This window comes from Aythya ferina (assembly GCF_964211825.1).
Source record: "Aythya ferina genome assembly, chromosome: 5".
Lineage (NCBI taxonomy): Eukaryota > Metazoa > Chordata > Aves > Anseriformes > Anatidae > Aythya > Aythya ferina.
In genome coordinates, this window is record NC_140301.1 from 29,020,387 (window position 1) to 29,044,010 (window position 23,624).

The following is a 23,624-nucleotide window of genomic DNA, read 5'->3' on the forward strand; positions in this document are numbered from 1 at the left end:
CCGGGGCCCTGCCTCCCCTCAGCTGTCACCACAGGGCTCGGGGCCGCCAACCTGCGGCGGCCGCCTCACGGCGGGGCGGGACGGGGCAGAGCGGGGGGGGCTCCGCCGCGTCCCCGCCATTGGCCCCGGTCGCTTGGCGGCTGCGCTGCCATGGGTGCGCGGCGCGGGGCGTGCGGGCCGGCCCCGCCCCGCCCGGCCGCGGCTTTATAACGGGCATCCCCATGGCCGAGGCGGGGAACCTGCCGCCGGGGGACGGGCGCAGCCGCCCGCCTGCCTGCCCAGCCCGTCACGTCCCGTCCCGCTGCTGCCGCCGCTGCTGCTCCGCCGAGCCGAGCCGAGCCGAGCCGAGGGGACGATGCCGTCGCTGCTGCTGCTGCCCGCGGCATGGCGCAGCGCCGGGGCTCGCCCGCTGCTGCTGGCGCTGCTGCTGCTGCCGGCGCATCTGCCCCAGGGCGGCGGGCACCGAGCCGCGGGGCCCCGGGTAAGTGAGCCCCGCTCCCCGCCGGGGCTCCGCGCTCCTCCTGCTCCGCTCGCTCCGTGCCCGGCGGGGCCGGCTCCGCGCTCCCCGGGGGGTGAGCGGGTGCTTTTTGGGCGTGACGGTGCCTGATGGGTGCTTGGGGCCGCTTCGCGAAGTGTCCCGGTGCTGCGGGACAGGGTCCCGGGTAAATGGGGGAGCTCCGGCCCCGCCGGCGTGTTGGGGGCTGACCCTGCGCCTCCTCGCCCCATCGGGCTGGATGCTGTGAAGCGTGGTGCTTTATTAGCTGCCACCGTGGTTAGGCGAGATGGGGAGCCTTCAGGATCCCAACAATGCAACAAGGGGCTGGGGTGCAGTGGTCTAGCTTTTTAACACAGCTGCTGTTTGACCACGCTGGCAATTAATCGCTGCTCAGAGCTGTGGCTGTGCTGGTGTCCCTGTGTGCAGCCGCACCGCGCAGCCTCTCTTACGGCCAGATGTGTAACAGCAGCTGTTGGAAAGCGGCAACTGAGATCTAGTGTGTGCCATAAATCCTTGGGGACCCGTTCGGCAGGATGGGGAACCGTAAGGGTGCTTATGCATCCGTCTGTATGACCTGACGCAGAGCCTAAACCTCAAAGTTGGAGTGGTGCCATATTGACAGGAGCTTTGAGGTGACAACGAAGCATCTAGCTAGGTGACAAGGGCCCCAAATAAGCACTGGTATCTAAATGCTTTAATGAGGAGCAGTTGAAACAAAGAACAAAATGAAAAGTCCTGTTGGCAGTGCATAATTGCACAGTGACCCTGTCTGTCAAACAGTTTCCATATAGGCCACTTTAATACGCTGTACTTTACAAGGCAGTTAAATTGCTCCCTGTGTTGTGTCATCTTTGGAATGGGAACTGCTTCAGGAGAGTGGAAACGCAAATACAAGGGGCTACTGATTTACTGACTGCTTGAAATCAGTGAACCAACCTTGGTATTGTCCCCTTCATAGCTGAGGAGAACGTCTGCTGAATTGAGCACCAATGTCTACAGTTCTCTACAAGGATCTGCCTTGATGTTTTAATGTACAAGCTTTTTAGTGGGAGGCCGTGGACTTCCAGGAAGTTTCACAGGTGAAGCTTCTCTTCTCACCCACCAAGTGTCTTGCCTGTGTGCACTGAAAGATGGAGAATTTGGCCTACTTGTTGATAACCCCCAAGCTTCATCTCTGGTAGTGATTAGGCACTGTCAGTAAGGCTGTTACTAGTGTAAAGATGCCATACCCTAGAGTCCTTTGCACGCAAGGAAATTCTTAATTATTCCTTGTTTTCTTTATGATGCCTACCAAGTTACATCACTGTTTCTCATATAGGCTAGTGATCAAGACTATTTTCCCTTCAGGAACCCTCCCTGACCTGTGAGGTCAGTGCGGTAGTTCTGGGGACTAATCCTGTAGGCATTCAGTTGCTAGGTGTGATGCTTATCCTTTCTCTTCTGTATGGTAGGCACTAGAACTACAATGTGTGCAAGTTTCAATGCTTTTAAAGGCAAACAGCAGTTTTGATCCAGCCCTTCTCTATGAGTTTAAATGAGCAGCAGTAATGCTTGAAACAAGTTCTTGATCTTTCTCTTTTGCATTTCCCTCTTACTGCAGCAGTGTTGCTGCTAACCTAGGCAGCCAGCAGTGTCACTGAATGCATAAGCACAGAATTATGGCTTGCTGCTGCTTGCAGAAAATGATGAACGTTTAAGGGTAGCACAGAGAATGGGTAGATCTGTATTTCTTGTGCCAATGCAGGATCAAACTTTCAGATGAAGTAAGATAATTGTGTGGATACCAAGGTAAATTACAAGAGCAGGTGATATCCACTGGACTGCTGAGGTACTCCTGACTCTCAAAAGTTGTACAAAGCTTGATGTTTCTTCCTGCAGTGAAACTGTGAGCAGTGACACGAAGCATTTGGGCTTATCAGTGTCCTGTGGGCAACATCTGGCTTTTGTATGTCTGCTGTGCCCACTGACAGTTAATAACTGTTCCAAGTAAAACTACACAGCAAGTCTAATATCTTGGGTGTCCTGCAAATAGCTTGAAAGTCCAGGGCTATTATGATTTTTCTTCCTCACTTGACAGACTTGAAGAAATTGTCTGCTGTGTTATGGGATTGCTTGATCATTTGTACTCTTGTAGGTCTGAAGAGCATGGTGCAAGTGATCAGCTGACTACATTTGGAAAATGCCTGTCTGAAGAATGTTCCCATGTGGAAAAAGATAATCAGGCTTGACTTTCTATTCTTATTCCCTTCCTTCATGCCTCTTTCTCTCTGCTGGCATGAAATCTGGAATTGTGTGACAAGACAAGTCTTGCCATTTCTTCTCCTTGACCCCACAGCTTGACTTGCAAAGATGGGGAGCTTGACTGGGCTGGCTCTTGCATCTCCTACTGTGTGATGAATTTCAGCAGTGCTCTCTCATGGCAGATTAAATAGATTGTGCCACTAAGCCCTATTTTCCTCCATCTGGACATTGAATTGTCTTCTATCTTTCTGACCTAGAAAGATAGAAGACAATATCTTTCTATACAGAAAGACAGAGCTATGTTTCCTGTATGTCCCTTGCTTTTTGTGGCCAATTCCTGACCATCATGAGTGTGCTCCATTTGTGGCAGAACCATTAGTGGCTGAAATAAAAAATAAAATACTAGAACAGGAAAATAGTGGGTGCTTGCAGAAGCATAACATGGCTGCAGTAATCAAAAGCTGTCCTAGGAACAGCCTTGAATTTGTGGTAGACCAGGGATCTGTACCCCCAGTGACTGAACAGGACTAAGAAATGGGAAGTGAGGGCACTCACTAAATTTTCATCCTTGTTTTGTGCATGGAAATATGCCATATTCCTCCTTGAAAGGAATGCTGGTTGGAAGTAGGGGGAAAGCTTCAAGTTTAGTGCTGCTGTAAAGGGGAGGTAATAGGCAGTAGAACAGTGAAGGTTCCAACAGGTTCCAAAGCATTAACTGGAATGCCACAGAACAATGCAAACTCCCTGCTGCATCTGGTTACTAGTTAAAACCCCACATGAGGACCTCAGCAAAAAGTGCTGAAAAGGCTCTTGCAGCATTGCCATTCCCTCTGGAGGAGTAAGCAGCATGGCAGCTTGTGCTGAGGAGCCTGTATTGTGTTGTCTTCTCACTGCAGCACCACTGGTAAGGCTCTGCAGAGCAGGTGTCTTTAGGCATGCTCTACTAAACCTAGGGAGAATGTTTTCTTCACGGTAGGAAGAAACCAGAGAAGGACATACAAAAAAAAAAATACAAAGCAAAGGGCTATATATAAAGGAGATCTAAAAGAAAAGAGAGAAACAAAATGGATTTTCAATAACTGAATTTTGGTGTTTGGTTTGAGCTTACATCATTGCATTGCAAGGGTCAAACTATTACTTAACAGCTGAAGCATTTTAATATTTCAGATGTCCTTACTGTTGGAGGGATTTCCATTTTAATGAAGGAATAAGTGCCTAGAGAAGTGTTCCCTAGCAGGACAGATTTGTTGTCTATGATACATAGCTTTTGGTTATAGATACTGTTTTGGTTGGGTGGCAGTTGTTCCTGCTTAAGTAGAAACTGTAATTATGTATGGAGCTATAGTAATGATTTTTCTTCCTGTCCTTGTTTGTCCTTGGGTCTTTAATGTTAAATAGCTAAATTCCTTGCAAACTACCAAAGAAGCTGATCTGACGTGCTTTTTCATAAATTATGCAGCTGTGTTGAGGAACAGGATTCATTCTTGTGTGAAGTATTAAAAATTACATTACAATATGTTACTATTAGAACAGTGAGTCCTGTTCTAACCAAGAAAGCACTGTAGGATACAGTGTGTTCCGTGTAGTCTTAGTGTGTTTTAACTGCTTGAGCTTCTGAATTGGCTTCAAGAATATTTCACTCATGTTAATTACCTCTGCTCCTAATGAAAGATTTCTGGCCAGCAAGAGACGTGGTACAGAGAAAGAAACTGCTTGTGTACTTCTGCTGGCGCTGGTAGCAAGCTCTAGCTCTGGAACATCTGCAATGATAACCTCTTGGACAAGTTTTCAAGTTTCTAACGCTAGTCATGTGCTAAGGTAATCTTCACAACCATCAGCGCAGAGCAGATGCTTTCTTGGCTGCTTTTATTTCTAGATGGCCTGAAGCAATTGGTAAGATGACTGTAAACTTCATTTCAGTGGTGCAGTAGTGCTGTAATATTAATACTGATGTTTAAATATCTTAGATGTTCTTATCCTGCCATCTAAAACTAATTGCGACATCACTTTGTCAGAAAAAAACAACAAACAAACAAAAACCCATTTGTCTCCTACTTGGCTGCTGAATCCCCAGTTCTTCTGAGACTCAGGTATCTGACGATACAGTTGTTATACAGTAAACTTTATGCTGACATTAAAGGCTGAACACTGAGGCAGTACAGGTGAAACTGAAGCTAATCCCTCAGGTCTGAGGGCTGCTGCACTGGCTGTAGGACTTAGCTGCCAGTGTGAAAACAGGAGGGCTTCCCCTTGGGAGCCTCACTGATGGCTTCCACACGGTCTCTGGTGACACAGTGTTCAGGGACTGAGCAGTACAGCAGAGCTTACCCCAAGTTTAATGTGCAGTGCTGACAGCTTGCTGCTTTGTTCTCAAGTGAAGTTCAGGCAGAGAAGCAAAAGGTGTAACTTACACCTTGAGCTGTGAAGCTTGCTTTCTTGTTAGACTACATCTTTACTGTCACTGAACTGGTAGGATTTAAGTCTTCTATGCTTGTTTGTGAGAAGCTTTTCCATTCACTAGGTTTGTGCCCAAATGCTACAAGGCTGCCATTGCTGTAAGTGAATCACGCTTTCTGGGTAACGTGTGGCGTTGGTGTGAAATGTTTGCCTGCACAGAGAAATCACTGGGATCTGGGATGACAGCGTATGGAATTGTCTCCCTCTTCTGACAGGCTCACTCACACTAGCAGTTGGTGTTTGAGGTCAGCAGCTCACATGTGAAGCCTTCTGCAAGCTGTGGCTTTCACTGCCGGTGTGTTCTGGCACTGAGGCCCTTCTGGTGGTGGCTGGGTGAGAATCGGCTCTACCTCCTATTTGGGACGCCTCATAGCAGTAGGAGAGAAACTGAAGGAAGGCATAGCTGGTACCACCTGAATACAGCTTCCACTCAGAGCAGTGGAAATAACCATCTGCTGTACAAAGGAGTCCTTTTTGCGTGGCCTTGTGTGGGCTTTGGGCAGCTCTTCAGTCTGAGAGCAGTCAGCCCAAGTCAGCTCCCTCAGGACCAGACCTTGCCTTGAAATTGGGCTTGTGACTCCTGTCAGGGATTGCTCTTTCCTTAGCACAGTAGGCTCCTGACGCAGCTTAGATCCCTCAGTAACACTGTAGATAGTGTTGGTTATATTCATGAGCGTTTGAGAAGCACGGGCAAGCACGTCCCTAAGAGGTAAGGAGGGGTAAGATGGAGGAAACCAGCTTTGGTGTGTGAAGCGATTTGCTGTAGTCTGCATGAGCCTTCCAGGGTAGCCTTAGTGTTGGTCTGCACCTGACTCGGTGTTGTGAAGACCAAGATTGCCAGGGATGATGGGCCTCAGCCAGATGTCCCCCATGGCAACTCCTCAGAGGCAGCGGTGCTTCTGTCTCCAGAGCACAGGGTATTGAAGCCTCCATAAGCCCGGAGCTCCTTGCAATGTCAGTCTCTTCCCTGGTGGTCTCCCATCTGTAGCCTGCTTGGGAGGACGTGCTTCTCTGCTGGGTTTGTGTGTTTTTGCCTCCCACTGGCTCATGGCTGAGCCAGCTGCTTTTGAGAGCCCACTGACAGGTGTTCTCACCTGGAGCGGCACGTAGCTGTGCACTGGGGAAGTGAGGGTAGGTGTGAAATGAGGGCAAACTTGGACCTTGAGGGGAAGCACCTGTGGCTAGAGATAGGGAAATACTAGTTACTGAAGGAACAGAGGCTATGCCATTAAAGGTTGGCTTGCGTGTTTGTCAAGTAGAGTCTGGCAGCAAAGCCTAGCCAAGCAACCCACCAGTGCTGCTGGCAGACTCTTCCACGCAGGTGGAGGAAGCTGTGGAGGAAGCCATGCAGGAACTGGTAAGTGTAGGCAGATAATTTGCTCTGCCATGGGTGTCCTGACTGAGTGATCACCTGGGCTGCAGCTGGAGTTCGATGGAGCAGCTACGGCCTCTGGATGAAATACATGGATGTATGTGAGCAGGGCAGTACTTACATGGGTAAGCACAACAGAGTACTGCACTGCTCATTAGTACAAACCAAGGCCATGTGCCATTCTTCTGTGAATTGGGTTGCCTTGCCCCCAAACATCTTGACTTTAGCGAGGGAGAAAGAAGCAGTCTGTTGGCATTCATTAGTCTTCTTGTGTGTAGGTGAGATTGAGCCCATTGAGACTGGCTGAGTAGGCCACATGGCAGCATATTAGCTCTAAAGTTAAAATTTGATTTGCTGCTGGAAGAGGAATGGCCTGACATAAGTTCTCCCTGTTCAGAGACTCATGGCAATGAGTATCACTTCCCATTACCTTTCACAGGGGAAGAAGCCTGCTGTTCTGTTACACGAGGCATTTGATTAAATCTGGGAGTGGAGGAGTGTTAAAACGAAAAGGGTGAGTTTGGAAGTATCACAGGAAGTGGAAGGCACAAAGGAATAAGGAAGATGGGGAAGTAGGGCAGATGAAATAGCTTGCTTTCCTGAGGTTTTTCTTGGCCACTGGTCCAGTTAATGACAGTTGGAATCCTATCCAGAGGGAAGTGCTGGTCCTCAGATGGGGAGGAGAGCTTCCAAACACTTAGTGGGCAGATTTGGTTTCAGAGTTTCTCTTGGCTACCAGTCCCCAGTTAGCATTAGCTGGGTCACAGACTAGGAGGAATGTGGAAAATGTTATCCATCCCTGTTCTCTTCTATGTTCCATGACTGAGATCAATCACAGAAATTGCTCGAGGAAGCCATGCTCTGTCTTTTCATGAGAAGTCCACCAGCCAAGCTGCTACATTTGTGCTTGTTATGAGGCGTGGGGTAGTGCATGCTGTAAATTTCTGTGGAGTTCAGCATACTTGGTTAAAAACTGTTTTTCTTTGGTTAAATATGAGATCTTATCCTTAAGTTTTAACTCTAGTGCTTTAGTGTTTGACACTCCAGCAACTTTAAACCATCCAACACAATCTTAACATAAAGGTAACTGCCATATGTTCTACAGCAGCCATAAAAAACTGAGAGGACTCACATCTGTTCCTTTACCTACGGAAGCACAGTGTGGCTGGCATGGAGGGGGAGTGAAGCAGGAATCAAGTAGATAAGAAAACATATTCAGGTGAAAACACCTGGTAAGGTTAGTGGTATCGTTTTAATGTACAACAGGGACATATGCCCAGAGAAGACATTCAGATGTACACTATCTCTAGATCTTGCTTCTCTGTTTACTAGACACAGATACTAGTCACAAGCAGATAGGTTGATAATCTTTTGTTGCAGCATAGACTCCCTTGAATAGCATGAAGATTAAAGAGCCTACTCTAGTTTGTACATCAAGCCATTTCCCTTCCCATGTCTTTGAAGCAGATTTACATTGTAGTCCACACATAAGCTTAAACAAATACTTGGTGGAATGAGGTGCAAGTCGAGAACTAAAAAGCCAGAAGCTCCTGGGTGTGTGACTTCCAAGTGGAAGATATTACATGAATTGTTGTTTGTGGATACTGACCAGGTAAAGGGGGGTTCTGTGTGTGCCAAGTAGCTACTTCTGATTTGAGTATAGTTACCATACAGGATGGTAACTCATGGGATTTTGCTTGGAGTTTTGCCTCTGGCTTACTTCTCTACTCTTAAGAGTGAGTGGGCAAGTGTTGCAATAGTTGATGAGCTATGCACAAAAGTAGCTTTTTAAAATTATGTTTGTCTAGATTGCCAGCAGATAATCTGCTCCAAACTTTTAATGGAAGGGCAGATTTTAATGTGTGCATTTCTCAGACTTACTGGAAGTAAAATACATCTAAAGTAGAAGTCCATAAAAGACTGATAAACAAAATGAGCAGAGCTGTAGTGATAGGTAAACTCATTCTCAGGAAGTATGGGGGACGCACATCAGCCAAAGTTTGTTTTGAATTCTCATCTTCAAGGACTTCCAGAGAACTAAGCATTCTCTCCACAGTGAACTCTGAGTGCTTTGTTATACTATGTGGTGGTGGCTTTTTTTTTTTTTTTTTTTTTTTTTTAAATGATTGAGCTTTTACACTGAGGCAGACCAGTTGGTTCCAAAGCAGTCTAGGTGTTGTTGGCTGTGGCAGCTGAAGACTTTGGTTTTCCATAGCTGCCAGGTTTTGTCCTTTCTTTGGTTCCCTTGAAGCAACCAGTGTGTTGGCAGGAAAAAAGGTATTCTGCTGGACTTGACCTGTCACTTTCTTAAAACTTGCAAAGTTGTTGAAATCTAACTGTAGGAACTCTCTTGAACTTTACAGTTCTATCAGTCTATAATCTACCAGTTGTGCACACCCTGAAAGTCAGGATTATTTTAAAGGTGTATGATGGAGCATCAAATAATTAAATGTTTTTGCCATTATGTCCTTAGTATGGGTGGCTTTTGAGGGTGAAGAGGATGGGGAGTTGGAAGCAATGGGTGTAAACTGTTGCTGCTTTTGTCTTTGTCTCATTGAGAGCTAAGGACAATCTCTATTTCAGGATTTTTAATGTGAAACATGAATACCTGAAGGAGTTCCAAACAAGCTGGAATGGGAACAGAAAGAAGTTGCGTATTTCTTAACCAAGATGCTACCTGAAGCGTTTTGGCATTAGTATTGGAACTAAAGCTAGCTGTTGCTCATCAGCATACTGCAGTGAACAGTTTGGAGGTTTCTAGGCTGGGTATAAAAGCAACCATAGGAGAAAGCTACACACAATGGCCGTTAAAACACTGACAGATGTTACAGACCATAGCAGATGAGTTAAGGGGCTCTTCTCCTAGGAGGATGAAGCTATGCTGCTGTGATTCTTGCATGAAAGTAAATAGGAAAAAATATCAGTCCCAACTTCCAAATTGAATTTTGCTTGTAGAGCTAACTTAAGGAAAAGCTCAGCATGTTTTCTAGAAAACCATTTTTTTGGTGCTGAAATTGGAACTGAGTGGGAAGAAAACAATCTGATACTCTTGACACAGTGAATTTCCATGTGCGTTCTTAAAACCTGCCCTTCAATATCTCTGGAATTGACCCAGCTGTTTAAGAAATGTATTTTGATTTGAAAAATTTGAGATGCTGATCTAGCTTGAATAGTTGGTGAGTGTCACAAGTAAACTATTTTTTCTTAGTTTCCTGTTGGAACTCTAAGAATTTACCTAAATGGCTCCAAAAATTGCTTCAAGTTCTGCTGGCATGAAAGCAAACTAAAAACAACAACAACAAAAAAAGCATACACAATTGCTTCACATAACCCAGGGACTTCCCCCAGGAGCCCCAGAATAGATGGGAAGAGTTCAGCAGGAAAATCCCATGCAGTTTAAAAGAGAAGGATTTGATTTTGCTTGAAACTTGAAAAACCACAAACACTTGTGCTGTCAAGTGAATGACAGTCCTAAATAGAAATTATTTTTCAGCTGTCAGCAGTTCTTTGCTATGGGAAGAGAACACTGAGTTTCAAAGGAGTATCTTTTTCCCTATGTTAAAGAAAAGGTAGGTATTGTATCAGAGTAACTCTTCCTGCAAAACTTCATACCTTCTCGGGTGTCGCATGCAACTGTTAGCTTATTACTGCTTTTCATGGTCAGAAGTCCACATCTGACTTCAACTGGGGACTCTTGATCCTAACTACTTCCAAGTCAGCCAGCTCACTGGTAGTGTCACCTCTTCAGAACAGCTACTTACACAAGCTTTCTGACTAGCTTTTTCCTCATCTTTTGACAAACTCACTTCCACACCCTCCAAGATGCATACTCTGTGTGCCTCTGTTCAGGCATGGCAAGGAGAAGAGCGGGAGGACAGTTCAGAACTTAGTAGTTCTTGTTGAGCCCTGTCTGGAACTGCCCCTCTGGCAAAGGTGAGTCCAACTTCAGGAAATGACGCTTTTCTTCAGAAATCACTGAGGCAAGTACACCAAGTAAAACTGCACCTACCTTTTCCACCTGACGTGCTTCCCTTTGTTTTGTTCAACTTTGATAAACACTTCTTAGGTGTGAAGATTTAAACAACTTTTCAGTGCAATGGTGAAATTCAGCATGTCAGAGCAAAAGCTAAAGGTGACTTTCGCTTCTTCCTGCATCTTCACCTTTCATGAAACCATGGGGAATCCAAGCCCTTATTCAGGAGGTGCCAGAAGACTGCTATTAGACATGATGAGGTCACCTCAGATTAAGAGGACAAAAATAGGGTGTTATCTTTGGCTTGACTCTTTGGTTAGTATTTATTAGAAAGCAAACCTAGGGATTACCACAAACAAACTAAGCCAAGCACTTGAGCTCTTACTAGATGGCAGACTGATGTTCATGCATATCCATGTATTTCCTAAGGCAAACAATTAGGATCAAGTGAGAAGAGATAATCTTGTTAAATCTCATGCCAGTGTTCAGATGGATAGAACCATACTTATCTAAAATCACCGCAGTGTGACTTGCTAGTGAAACAAAAGCTGCTAGCGGATGCTGATGTAAAAATACAAGACTCTCTTGGCATCTCATGTGTTGTAAAGTGATTGACACCAGTGCTATGCACAGCTGGAAAGCATCTGAATGAAGTAACAATAGATTCAACAGTAACATACTAATTGAAGACTGTATTTACAAATGCTGACACTGAAACTTGCTTGTTAATGCTCTGTACTAAATGGCATACAGGATTTGATGGCTCCGAATAGAGGAAACCCCTCAAAATAGCCGGGAGATAGGGTTTTAGGACTTATTTCTTTCTCAGAGTAGTGAAAACTTTCTTGCTCATGTACCTCCTCTGTCCTTATTTTTTGCTAGCTGCCCTTACTTTGTCTAGGTGCTGTCTTGCTTCTTGTTACACTTGAGTACTTGGCTTGGAGCTTCAGATCCCTGAAGTGAAGGGGAGGTATCAGGAAGCTTCTGACTAATTCTGGGAGGAATGCGCCTGTTTTATTTCTCTTCAGGGGAGGAAGATGATGGTATCTTGTTCTCTGTGAGAGCTAAAATGTACAGCTGGCCCCAGAGAATCTTTGTATGTGTGTTATAGGGTAACATCTTAAATCTAGTGGTCTATGCAGAGGTTGCTAAGCTTGAACTCTGCCAGTTGGGCATGCTGCTTTCAGACAGTGAGCACTCTAGAAAGATTCCCTGTAAGTGTGACTCTCCCTTTGGGACAAGTCTTGGTAGAAATTGAGGAAGATTATAAAGCTTACCCACTTAAAAACTCAAATGGCAGTGACTCCATAAACATTACAGGCTTCTAAAGTGCTGAATGAATAATCGGCAAGTGTCTGTCTTAGTTGAAGCTTGGAATCTGCTCTGGTAATAGCAATATAAGCTTTTTTAGGCTAGAAAAGAAAAAACAGAAAGCAGAAGCTTCATCAGTTTGAAAGGTCAACAGTTCCCCTGAAAATCGGAACCTATGACTTGCTATCAGTCAATATGACAAGATTAAACTTAAAGGTAATTAATTGCTTTATTCACTTCTCCACTCCCTCAATTGGTTGGGTTATTCACTTATGCCAAGAAGAACTTCTGTAGATTTCAAACTATAGCTGTATATCTTAGCTCACCTCAGCACTAGTCACCTCTAACAAGCAAGATGGTATTAAGTTATGCACAGGGCTGTTCTTAGCTAAAGGGTGAGGATGGTGCATAGAATCTGCAAAGTGGAAAAATTTCTGCGCTTCTCCTTGCTGGTGTGGTGGGTTGACCTTGGCCAGCTGCTCCTCCAAGCTGGTCTTGCACTGCCCCTCAGCAGGGCAGGGGGAGAAAAAAATGAAAATACTCAGGGGTTGTGATAAAGACATCAGTTACAATCAGATCACAGTCGAAGCTAGAAATTGGCTTTTCATCCTTCCCTTCTGGAATGCAGCACAGAGTTAGTTGTGAGGGAAAAATACTATTGCTGGACATGGTACTGAATAATACTGAAAAGCAAAATGCCCGAAAAGGGAATGCCAGATGTTACAACTCCTGACAAATTTCAACCTGGGCAGCTTAAAAGGGGCTCTATATAACTCCTCTGATGTTCTGCATCCTTGCATGTGGACAAGCCCCTGTTCCTTCCCTGATGGAAGTGCGTTTGGCCCTTACCAGCAGAAAGCCTAGACAGTTATGTCACTGCTATCCAGTGAGGCAGAAGATCATGACAAAAAAACTTTGCTCATAAATTAAATCTGGTCTGATATTTTTCTCTTAAGAGCTCAAGTTGCAGGTGCTGAAACTTGCCATGCAATAGTGCTAGTGCTCTGTGCTTGGTGGTGGGAAGGACTCTGGAATACTTCAACAGAATGCAGCTTCAGAGAAGAGCTACTGCTCAAATGCCGAGGTTATTTGATGAAATGTCCTGTATGTCAGAGACCAAAACTTCACTTCTCTTAACACTTTCTAGTTGTTTGAGGCTAAAACCTTTTTGTTAATTATTTTTTTTTAGATTAGATCTTTTGCTGGGGCAACAAGAAATTAGTAAGTTGCAGGCAGTCTCCAAATAGAATAGGAATAAACCTTTAAAAATAAACCTTTAAAAAGACTTTTAAAAATTTCTAGAATCTACTAACTCTTCTAACATCTTAATCTGAAGGCTTATGCCTTCATCAAATCATCTCTTAAAGCCTAATGAAGGGTATTCCACTGCAGTAATTCACAAGCACTTACTGACCTTACACTTTAAAGCAGCAATAAAATTTTACTTCCCTTCTTGCATTGCTGGCTGCCATTTGGCAGGATCCAGTGGAAAGTACAAGCTTTGAGTTTAAAAAAAAGAAAAAAAAAAAAAAAAAAAAAGGCAACCTAAGAAAAATAATGTTCTATTACAGCTGTAGAAGTACCACTGCTTGAGCTAAGGCTGACCATTGAGGACAATTGGCAACAAGCTTAGCTGAGTACTCCTGGTACTGAAAACAGGAGGTTGTTACAGCTTTTTCAACCTAAAAAACCATCATTTACACTGTATCCATACTGTTGGTTTGGGTCGCCATGTATATACTCCTGGTACTCCTGATGTCTTTTTAGGTAATAAACCACAACCCATGAAGGATTAAAATGGTTTGATATTTCACAGGAGTCTTTACATACTGACACTGGATCATGCATGCAACTTTTTATATACAAGGGGATAAAATTGCTTCTTTAGATGCTTACCTTCTAACGTGTCTCAAACATCTTGTATAGGAATGATTGTACTCGATCATCTCCTTAGCAAAAACAGAGCTTGTGTGCACTCACCTACTGTGAGTTGTGATCTCTGAGGAGCAAATGTTAACATCTACCAAAAAATAGAAAATAAATAAATAAATAAATAAACAAAAACCACTACCCACGCCATAGATCCCTGCTCTACCCTGATTTATACTAGGAGTTGCAGTGTTTTGGTATGGTGTTCAAGCCAGGTGTAAGAGTGGTCTTATGTGTGTGAGAAACGTGTGAGAGGTAACTTTCCTTCCAGGAGGAGCAAGACTGACTCTTTCTCATGCCCTTTTTAAGATAGGGTAGGCTAAGGCCTACAAGTTTGCTGGGTAGGCAGGACTCATTCCCGATTGAATACGGTGCATGCCTCAAAACAATAGTAGGTTTGTACCTTTGTGAATGTGAAAATTAGGCAGGCCAGCTCAGTGTGAGAGTAGTAAAGGGTGGTCTGGGCTGAAGTTCTGCTGAAGGCCAATCTTTCTGCTTTTAATATAGGTTTTAATATAGGAGTACTTTGCTTGTATCCTCTACTGGAAGAGCTTTCCCAGTGTAGGTATAACTGAACACTGGAATTACTTGCTTTAAACACCTGATAAAAGGGAAAACTCTACATCTCTTCAAAAGAGATCTTGGCTACCTTGAACATCTCAGCCTTGGCATTGCAACTAATTTTGTCTTGTCGCTTGTTAAGCAGCTTTTCCCTTCATGTCTGGTATAGTGGTGGGTTTTAGATCGAACTTGTGAACACATATTTTTGGACTCCACAAGGGTGCCAACCTTTGCAAACAACTGTAGAAGACGTGCCCCTGAGCTCTCCAGGGCACTGCCTAGATTTCATGGAGCTGGGTGGACTACCTAGAAGTACTCTTATCTAGCGTACTTCATCACGTTGTGCTCCCACTTACCGCACTGTGGGGTCAAGATACACACCCCGGAATAATGGGGTTGTTAATGTGGTTGTTATCATTGGTTACGATGGTGCTGGGTGCTGCTCTGGGCCAGCTGGTTTCACACTGGATGTAGCACATGGGGAGGTGACGTGGCTCCTTACAACCTGGTGGAGTTATCTGCAGTGCACTGGAAACTGAATTTTCAAGGTGTTTTGGTGGATGGGCTTGGCTCTATGTATAACCTAAAAAGAGCCTCTGTTTGAATAGGGGAAGGAAACTGAGCCCTCAGGTATGTGTGATGGATTAGATCTAGCCTAGCTAGGGCACCCTTATTAATTTGGGCTTTTAACATCTACATTCCCTTTGCTTTCAAGTCCTGTGGCCAACCTGTGCAAGGTTCTTGTCAGCTGCTTTTTATTCTCTGTTGTCAAATACGTAAGTACTTGCTTGAAATAGAACAGCGAGATGGTTCGGCGGAGCGCAGGGCTTCTCTGCTCATCTGCTGCTTGTTATTTCTGAGCGCAGGAGTGTCAGTCGGCCTTCAGTTCTCCTTGTTTAGGTCTGCGGCATGCGAAAGTGAAAATCTGTCATGGGTGTATGTAAACACACTGCGTTAAAGCATTCCCTCTGCAACTGTGAACGAGGCACTTGATGAGAATGAGGAAAGTAGGTCTGGAACATGTAGCAGTGCTAACTTAGTCTAGAAGGGAAAATGATAGCGTTGCTGTCTGCAGATGGGGAGGAGAATGCTCAGAAATCCTGTCAGCTTTCCAAATTATCAGAAAATTGAACTGGGACGGGAAAGACTTGACCAGTGTACACAGTGGTGTGCAGGGGTGAGGAGATACGGGTTGATCTGGTTTCTGTCCTTCTGTGAAATTGCTGATGTACGCTAAAGGTGCAAATCTTGCATTAAGGCAGCTGTGCAGCAGTAGACAAGGGCTTTGAGTAGGGAAAGGCAGCATCAAAGTCTCTGACATCCCTAAAAAGTGCAGTGTGAGGCCTGTCTCTTGCACTGAACCCTATCTTCAGAGCAAATGTCAATGCCCTCTAGTGGCTTCAGCCGTGCAAGAAGCAGCAGGCTGGTTACCTACAGCACCAACCTCCCGTGCTGTGGGGCTGCAAGAGGTAGCAGGAGGTATGCGTCCTGGTGAAACAGCTATGCTGCAGCTGGGTGAAGAGGAACAATGGGAAACATCCAGGAAATACTTCCAAACACGAATTATTTAAATGTTGCAGAATGCCAGGCATTCCAGAAGTGAGGTCAGGGGTACTTTTTCCTTTTTAGGCTGGGAATAAACCTTCTCTGGGGAGCTCACTGATGAAGAGCTTCAGTATTCCCTTCTGTAAGAGCCTGGGTTTTAGGAAAATCGGACAATGTGAGACTGAAATGGGGAGTTAGCCAAGACAGACTTCCAGAATTACGTGGTGCAGAACTGCACTGGCAATATGAGGTAAAACCTGATGGTTTGGGGTATGCCCAGTGTTTTATCTACAGTGCAACAGCAGTGGTAGGCCGTTTGGGCTTTGGGTTGTCTATTGGTAAATCAGCTATGGCAATGCTGTCCTAAGAGTTAGGTTAATCTCCTAAAGTAACTGCTCAGCTCTGAATGCCAGTGCCTGTGTGCTGCCTAAAGCTGTTCCTTGTACTGTTGAGGAGTAAAACCTGGGGTGTTCAATATTTCTGTGGCTATAGAAGGTAAAAAGGTGTTCAGCAGAATAATTGGCTGTCTGAACTTGCTTACTACCAAAAGGAAAAACTGCCTTAAGGAGCTTTGAAGATCAAAACTTCTCACAAGACTCTTGCCTTTAAATCTGATCTTTAAATTTACTGCGGCTTCTAATAATCTTGTAGTAGTTCAACTTTAATTCAGTATGTTGTTGGGGAAAGGTAATTAGATGCTTTAATTCCACTTGAATAGTCTGCCTGACCAATGATGTAATTAAGTGGCCACTTGTGCCAATTGGAGGTACGTACGTTGGTGTGCAACATGCTGATAAGGTGTCCCAAAGATGGCTTTCTTTAGTACTTAATGTAAGGTGCTTTGAACTGGAAATTGAGCAATTACATTTGGAAGCAATTAATAAAAGCAGTGGAAGTAGTTAGTAAATTGTCCTGAATGAACAAAGATTGGGTTATGCATCTGGTGTTTGAAGACAGTCTCAAACATCTACGTGCACTTGTGAGCTGGGGAATCTTTGTTCTGGTAAGCTGCTCAGGTTGTGTTTTAAGTTAGAGAACTCCTAAATAGCTTCAGCATGGTCAAAAATGGGCCCAAAATGCAATAGGGCTTGTCTTTTCTCTTCAGCTTATGTTCTTTGAAGTGGTGCTTCCCCAGCATGTTAAGACCTTGTCCCAAGAAGTGAAGGATTTCATTTTACTATGCTTGGGATCTTGAGTAAATCTTCAATGAAGTTAGTGGCAGGTTTGGCAAAAATGCTGTTTTAAGGATACCTTGTCCTACACTAGTACAATGGATGTATAGCTACTGAAATACGTGTCTGATCTTGCCTTTCTCACAGTTCAGTGGTTGCTTTACTTCAGTGGGAACAGAGCAAAGCTGAACGAACTTGGGGTATTGTCTCTGCAATGGGGCAGTTAAGTCCCCTTGTGACTGCTGCCGCTCTGTATTTCCTGGTACTAAAGTTTCCTTCCCATGTAATGCTTCTGCACAGACACAGATAGAACTCTGAGGGGCTCAGCAGATATTAACAACTTAATTTTGTACAATGTGGAATTGCCTAAATAAGAAATAAGTAACACTAGACTCATAAGGCTTCTGCACAAGTCCAGAAACTGAATGTGATTTAGCAGGTGAGGAGATCCTTTGAGGCTCTCAACCATTGTTCCAGCAGGTCTGTACTCCAGTGATTAGGTGCTGAATTGGACTCTTCAGCTTCTGTTTTTATCACGGTTACTATGCTTGGTTGCAGGCGTGTTGCTGAGTTTACCCTGTCAGCCCTGTTTGATACTGACCGTGGATGTTGCAGTGCTGTGGAGGAGCAATACTGTGATGGTCAAGCAGTTGCTAAGTTGGCACACAACTTCTGTAGCTGCTTTGAGCAGCTGGTTTGGGTGCGTCCATCAACATCTGTAGCTGTTGATCTCCCACAGAGGCGTATGCCTGAAGTCTGATATTTTCAACTCTGGGCTTATCAGAAGCTGAATGCAGTTCTCCAAGAAAGCAAATGATGTTAGCAGCAGTCCCACTTCATCATCATAAGTATAGCAAACTTGATTGTCAACAGCTTGTCCCGCAGATTTGCATGGCAGGAACAGTCCAAAGGGATTATCTGCCAAGCTGTGAGTCTTACTGAGAATTCAATGCCACATTAGACTGGCTGCTTTTCCTGGCTCTTTTCTTGTCTGCCCCTCTTAAATTAAAAATTTGAAGGGGAGGTCTCTGCCTTTCTGCATGTGCAGCCCCACTGCTTGTTTTGGAAAAACCTTTGCTTTGGAAAAGCCTTATGCTTTTCCAGCTCCTAGTTAGGTGGAGGAGTGACTTTCCTTTTAAAAAGGAGCTGCCTTGTGTTTTCAGACTTGCGGCTGAGAGGAAGAGCCATTGTTGGAGCAGAAAATAAACCTGTTCTTCATCATCTCTCCCAACGCTTCCTATCTTGTAGGCCAGTTAGGTGATAGAAGGGACAGCGCCTGGATGTCCTGTGCTGTGCCACCCTCTCAGAGGGCACAGGGTGCTCCTCTGGGATCCCACGTGGTGCTTGGCGCTGCTGTAGTTGGGTTGATGCCATGTTTACACTGAGCTTGCCCCAAAGGTGGGGGAAAGGGAGGAGAGGAATGTCAAGTATCTTCAGCTTGCCACAGGATGTGATTAGGTAACATAAGAGGATTTTAAAGTCTTTCAGACAAGGAGTAAACATGTCAAATGTGATGGAAAGCTCCAGAGTGTTATATGGACTATCTAAGTCTCTCTGTCAAACTTGGAGCATCAGGTTAGTGTTGAATTTCTGCTCTGTTTTGACCCCTTTCCTTTGAGGGGAATGTGCCAGCTGTTGTAGAGGAGGAGCAGGCCCTTGCAGGCTAATAAAGAAATAACTTGCCCCTTTGCTACTGAAACTTATGTCTCTGAGTAAGAGACTAATGAAGTTATAACTAGGTTTTATAAGAAAAACTGTGGCTTGTTACTCCTACAGTTATGTGGGTCTGAGTCTCAAATTCTGATCAGTTGGCCTTAGAGAAGTTGTGTGTATACTAACTTAAAATCCCATGCAAGTCAGCAAGGCCACAATAAGCATACTTGCGTTCACTCAACTCTAGCTCTTGTGCCACCTTTTGTATATTTCTAGGTAATCTTCCCTTGGTAGGTAAAAGACCTTGCACAATCCATAGTGCTCTGTCTTGCCCCTGGAGCAGTACTCACCGGAGCCATCTACAAGAGCAGCGATGGGTTCTTGCTTAACTCTTTGCTGTTGAATGGCATTCACTGCACTGGTGAGGTTAGAACAGTAACACAGCTTCATTCACCTCTTTCCATGTTGTTCATCCACCTCCTGTGTTAGGTAGCCAGGCTGCATCAGCAAGTGTTTCTCAGTAGCTAAAAGCATTGCTTATAAGTGAAGCCTGTGCTTCCTTCACAGCTGTAATCACTCAGAGGTAAGAGGAGAGTGCTCCAGGCACCAGGAGTTAACGAAATGCTCCCTCTCACCCCACTGATGCATTATTGTGCCCTTGCCTTGGATGTGCTTTTGGTGAGTAGCTATAAACATGGCCAGAGGCTGGGGGAGAGTAGCTTCCTGTGTATCGAGTGTCTGGAGAATGGTGGTAGCTTGTGCTCGTTTCATCTTCTACTGGCTTGTTCTGTGACCTTGACCATTTCTGAAGCTTTTCACCCAGAGTGGAATAGTGCCTGCCTTACAGGTATGTGGTGGAGCTCTTTTCCTGGTAAATACGCTGTAGTCCACAGACAAAAAGAAGTCTTAGAAGTGCAAAACCCTCTGAAGCTGCACATCATGCTTACAGTATATCCTGTTAAACAGCTGTTTGGCAATTTCTAATGCAATTTCCAGTTAATGAAGAATGTTTTTAGGCTAGGCCAAGTGAACAGGTGATGTTTTAAACTGATATTTTTAATAAGTCTTTATTTCATAAGAAGCAGCCAAGTATGTATCCTGCTGTATTTGGTGGGATCCTGGCCATTCTTATCCTTAAACAGGACCCTAAATTATATTGCTCAAATATTGTGCAGCACCTGGGAGAATCCCTGCCTTAAAGTTCAAACAAGAGCGGAAATATCTGGGGTGTCTGCATCATGTTGGCAACGGCATGGAAGAAAGTCTTCCAGTATCACCCCCGCATTTCACTGAAACCTGGAATAAGCTACAGGGTCAGGTATGTCCTCACTTGGATTTAAGAGCAGGAACGTGCTCAATAGGAAAAACTTATCTAAATAGAAGTTGCCCAGCCCCTCAACACTATGCTCCAGCACCTGGGGCCCTGGTGCAAAGGGTAGGTTTGTTGAGTGACAAGAGATTGCTCATTGCCTGCAGATGCAGCCAGTCCTGAAGACTGAAGAGTGCTGACAGAAGTTATCAAAGAATGCTTGAAATGGCACTTGTCTCTTGCTGTTTTCTGTATTCCTCAGTTATTCTGGGCTGTGTATTTATAAGCATTAAGTGTCTGAAACAGAACTCGTGCTAATTGCTGTATTGGTTTGTTGCAGAAGCAGATGCTTGTCATGGTACAGTTCATACGGAGCAGAGGGAGGTAAGAGGTAGGAGTGTGATGCTATCTATGAGCTGTCTTGGCACTAGATGTGCTGTCCTCCCTGCTTCTAAAATATCTCAGAAGGAAAAAGGCTTATTTTTGGCATTGTTTCCTCTTCATTGTGAAGTGCAAGGAATGAAATCTTACAGAAGATCATGGACAAGAGACTCAGACTGAAAGACTCGACCAGATCGTTCCTGATAAACCATATTTGGGTTGGCTAGAGATGGGAGTAATTAAAACAGCCTTTTTGATGAGCATTATTAGAAAAACTCATGCAGTATTAGGAGAGACCTTCACAGTTAAATATTCTGCAACTTTTGTGCTAGGCTTTCATTTGATGTTATATGCCTTTTCCATTCTGCTTGTTATCATTTAAAGCTCTGCCAGTATTGCCCCTAATGGTCGGTTTTTGATGCAAGTTTTCTTTGTGAATAAGGTGCTTTTTCCTAAAATGCTCAGTTGCAACAGGGTGGTATGCAGAGTTGAAGCTTCTTGCTGATGCTTAGCCTCTGAGGCTAGAATACCAAGCTACTGCCACTTGTTATCACCAAGTAAAATAGTTCTTAAGATAGCCAAAAGCTGCAGGGTTTCTCTGGTGTTCCTGTTACATTAGGCTAAATGACTTGCCTTTCTCAGGTAACATCATGCTGCTCTTCTTGATAAGGAGAACATAAGCTTGGTAAGCTGAAGAGGTTGGTGGACTTAAGAACCCTGATTTTTCTCGGGTTAGGACACACACGTATCTAGCCCTCAAACACGGTGCAGATGGTTCAGTGTGTGGAGCAGAAAGCCTAGAGCTAGGTGAGAAGTTCTACTAAGAGTGACCGTAAGAATAACTCTTCCCACAAGCAAACTGTTGGAAAAGGCTCAGCCTGATTCCCTTGTTAAATTTCCTTGTTGCCGTGTAATTTCTTACAGGGATTGCCTTCTGTGCAACTTATCTACTGGTTTAATTCTTTAATATCTGCCTGTGGAAAAAATGAAAGTACTTTCTATATTTAGATAAGCATTTGCATTACCCTTAAACAATGTCCATGTATGCAAATACATGGCTCACTAGTCAGTACATCTGAAGAAAGCAAACTTTATCAGAAAGTACAGTTATGCCGGGGGAATGGTTATAAATAGAAAATGGAGTGAGATGCCCAGGGACAAGATGACAGCTGGAAGTCACAGGCTAGCTGAAGTGAACCTGTCTGTGCATTGCCTGCATGAATCCATCCGGGTACAGCTGCCTTTGGGTAGTTGTTGCCATGAGTATTGACTCTGTTTTCTTGGGGAGTCCTGGCTAACAACTGCTGAGATGGAGGTGAGTGGTTTGGTGTCATTTAGTAGTCACAGATCTGTCCCCTGGTACGAGCGGCAGCAGTAGAGCTACCCCAAACCACTAATGGTGTCTTTCTGCCTGAACTCTTCAGTACTATGTGGTAATAATTTTATCTGAAAATAATACTTATCTTAAGCTGCTTATGTTGTTAAAGTAGACTTCTTCTTTTTTTTTTTTTTTTTTAAAAAAAAAAAAAAAAAAAGGAAAACCAGCATTAATTAGCTAGTGATTTCTTGGTATGCTTTTTGTTTGTTATTGCTATGTACCTACTATGCCTCTAATCAATTTGGGTGAATTACTACCCATTAAACAATATGATCAAGCACATAAAATGTTGCAAAGACTTGATAATGTCTTATGCATCCTACTATAAAAAGCAACCTCCTGATTTTTGAGCTAAAAAACAGTCTTTTAGATGTTAATTCTTGCAGGGTGCTGTTCTGGAGAAGGAATACTATTGCTGCCTGATTTGCTCTCAGGACTAGACAAGAGCTCCTTTTTACATAGAAATATAGAAATCAGAGCTGCCATCATTTCCACAGGATGTTCAGGCCCCTGAAATTAATTATCCCGTGAGGTACAACCACCTTCAAACAAAAATCTTCTCTAAATTCATGTTAGTTGTAGTGAGTTTCTGTGAGGATGTTGTGTTTGTGTTCCTTGGGGGTGATCTCACTTCAGCCGAGCTTTTTAAATAAGCATTTAGCCACTTGAAGTGTTGCAAGCCTTCAGACCTTGCCAGTTAAGGGAGAACTAGTTGGAGTAAAAATGTTTGAGGCAGCTATCATTAGTGCTTGGTGTGATCTGGGGAGAGAGACTAGGCACTCCACGAAGCACCCTTCCAGCTTTGTTTACTGCTCCTTAGGAAATCATTCAGAAACAAGTTTTTAAGGACCCATACTTACGTTTTTGGCACTTCTTTCCATAGTCAAGGATGTACACAGGTTCTGCTTGAAGGCTTTCTCATGAAAGTTACTGCATAGAAGACCATTTGTTGCCTGCAAACCTGGGATTCATCCGATTTAGAGGACTTGACGTGACTCCCTTTTAAGAGCAGTGCTCAGCTGGAGTTGTTTGCTCCGAGGCAGTCCTCATACTCTGTAGCAGAATCCAGTTCTGGGTATGGACATGGAGAATGATGAAATAAGCAAGGGATATAAATCTGCATCCTGGAGCCAAATATTGCTGTCAGCTTCTTTGCGTGCAAACTTTAGACCTTCCCTCCCTTTAAACCTTGCTCACAGGTGTTCAAAATCTGGCTCTGGCTTTACCTATTGAAACTTTCCCTCCTTTTTTTTTTTTTTTTTTTTTCCTAGGGATTAATGATGACTAAATTACCCTGCAAACATTTCTAAGAAGTTTGTGTTGGGCTCTGCTGAGAAACGAGGAAATTCCAGCGGTAGGGGGAGAGGGAAGAAGGAAGCTCCTTGGCAGAGACTTCACAGCCAGACTTAGGAACTGCAGAGAGTCCTAGTCCTGTGCAAGCTGTAGTATACATGTGCTCTTAGCAGGCTCTGGGTGCGTGGGGAGGGAGGCTGAATCTGGAGATGGATTCTCTGCGGGACATCTTACTCTTGTTTTCAGATATTTTGGATTTTCTTAGGGATAATTCAAGTTTGTACTTTTTCTTGCTCTTTCCTGCTCTGCTTTTGTTTTAGGCAGAGCTCATGCTTTGTTGGCACTGTCTTGATGTTCAAATGTAATAACATTGTGTGGTGCTTCTGAAAGATCTCTGCAAGAAACGGAGTTATTGCTTCCCTGCCAAGTGGCCAACAGCTAGGTGGTACCCAGAGGGATGTTAGGGATGGGATGGGAAACAAGGCTACGGATATCCTGCCCTGCCACTGAAAAGTACTGAAAATAAAATCTGCTTTCAGGATTTATAATTTGT

At 44.2% G+C, this 23,624-nt stretch overlaps 1 protein-coding gene across 8 annotated transcripts in view; it reads left to right on the plus strand.

Moving 5' to 3' along the window:
- The first annotated feature begins 257 nt into the window (after positions 1-257).
- Positions 258-23,624, plus strand: part of SMOC1 (SPARC related modular calcium binding 1) — a 123,950-nt gene continuing 100,583 nt past the window's right edge. For 5 of the 8 annotated variants that reach the window (XM_084519884.1, XM_084519885.1, XM_084519887.1 and 2 more), the window contains exons 1-2: positions 19,302-19,557; positions 20,360-20,403. In XM_084519884.1, the coding sequence (XP_084376010.1) occupies positions 19,332-19,557; positions 20,360-20,403 (270 nt within the window). In that variant the 5' untranslated portion in view covers positions 19,302-19,331. Of the gene's footprint in view, positions 482-6,524; positions 6,552-19,301; positions 19,558-20,359; positions 20,404-21,694; positions 21,716-23,624 lie in introns of those variants that run through there. The other 3 variants (XM_084519890.1, XM_084519891.1, XM_084519892.1) reach the window with 3 other exon arrangements.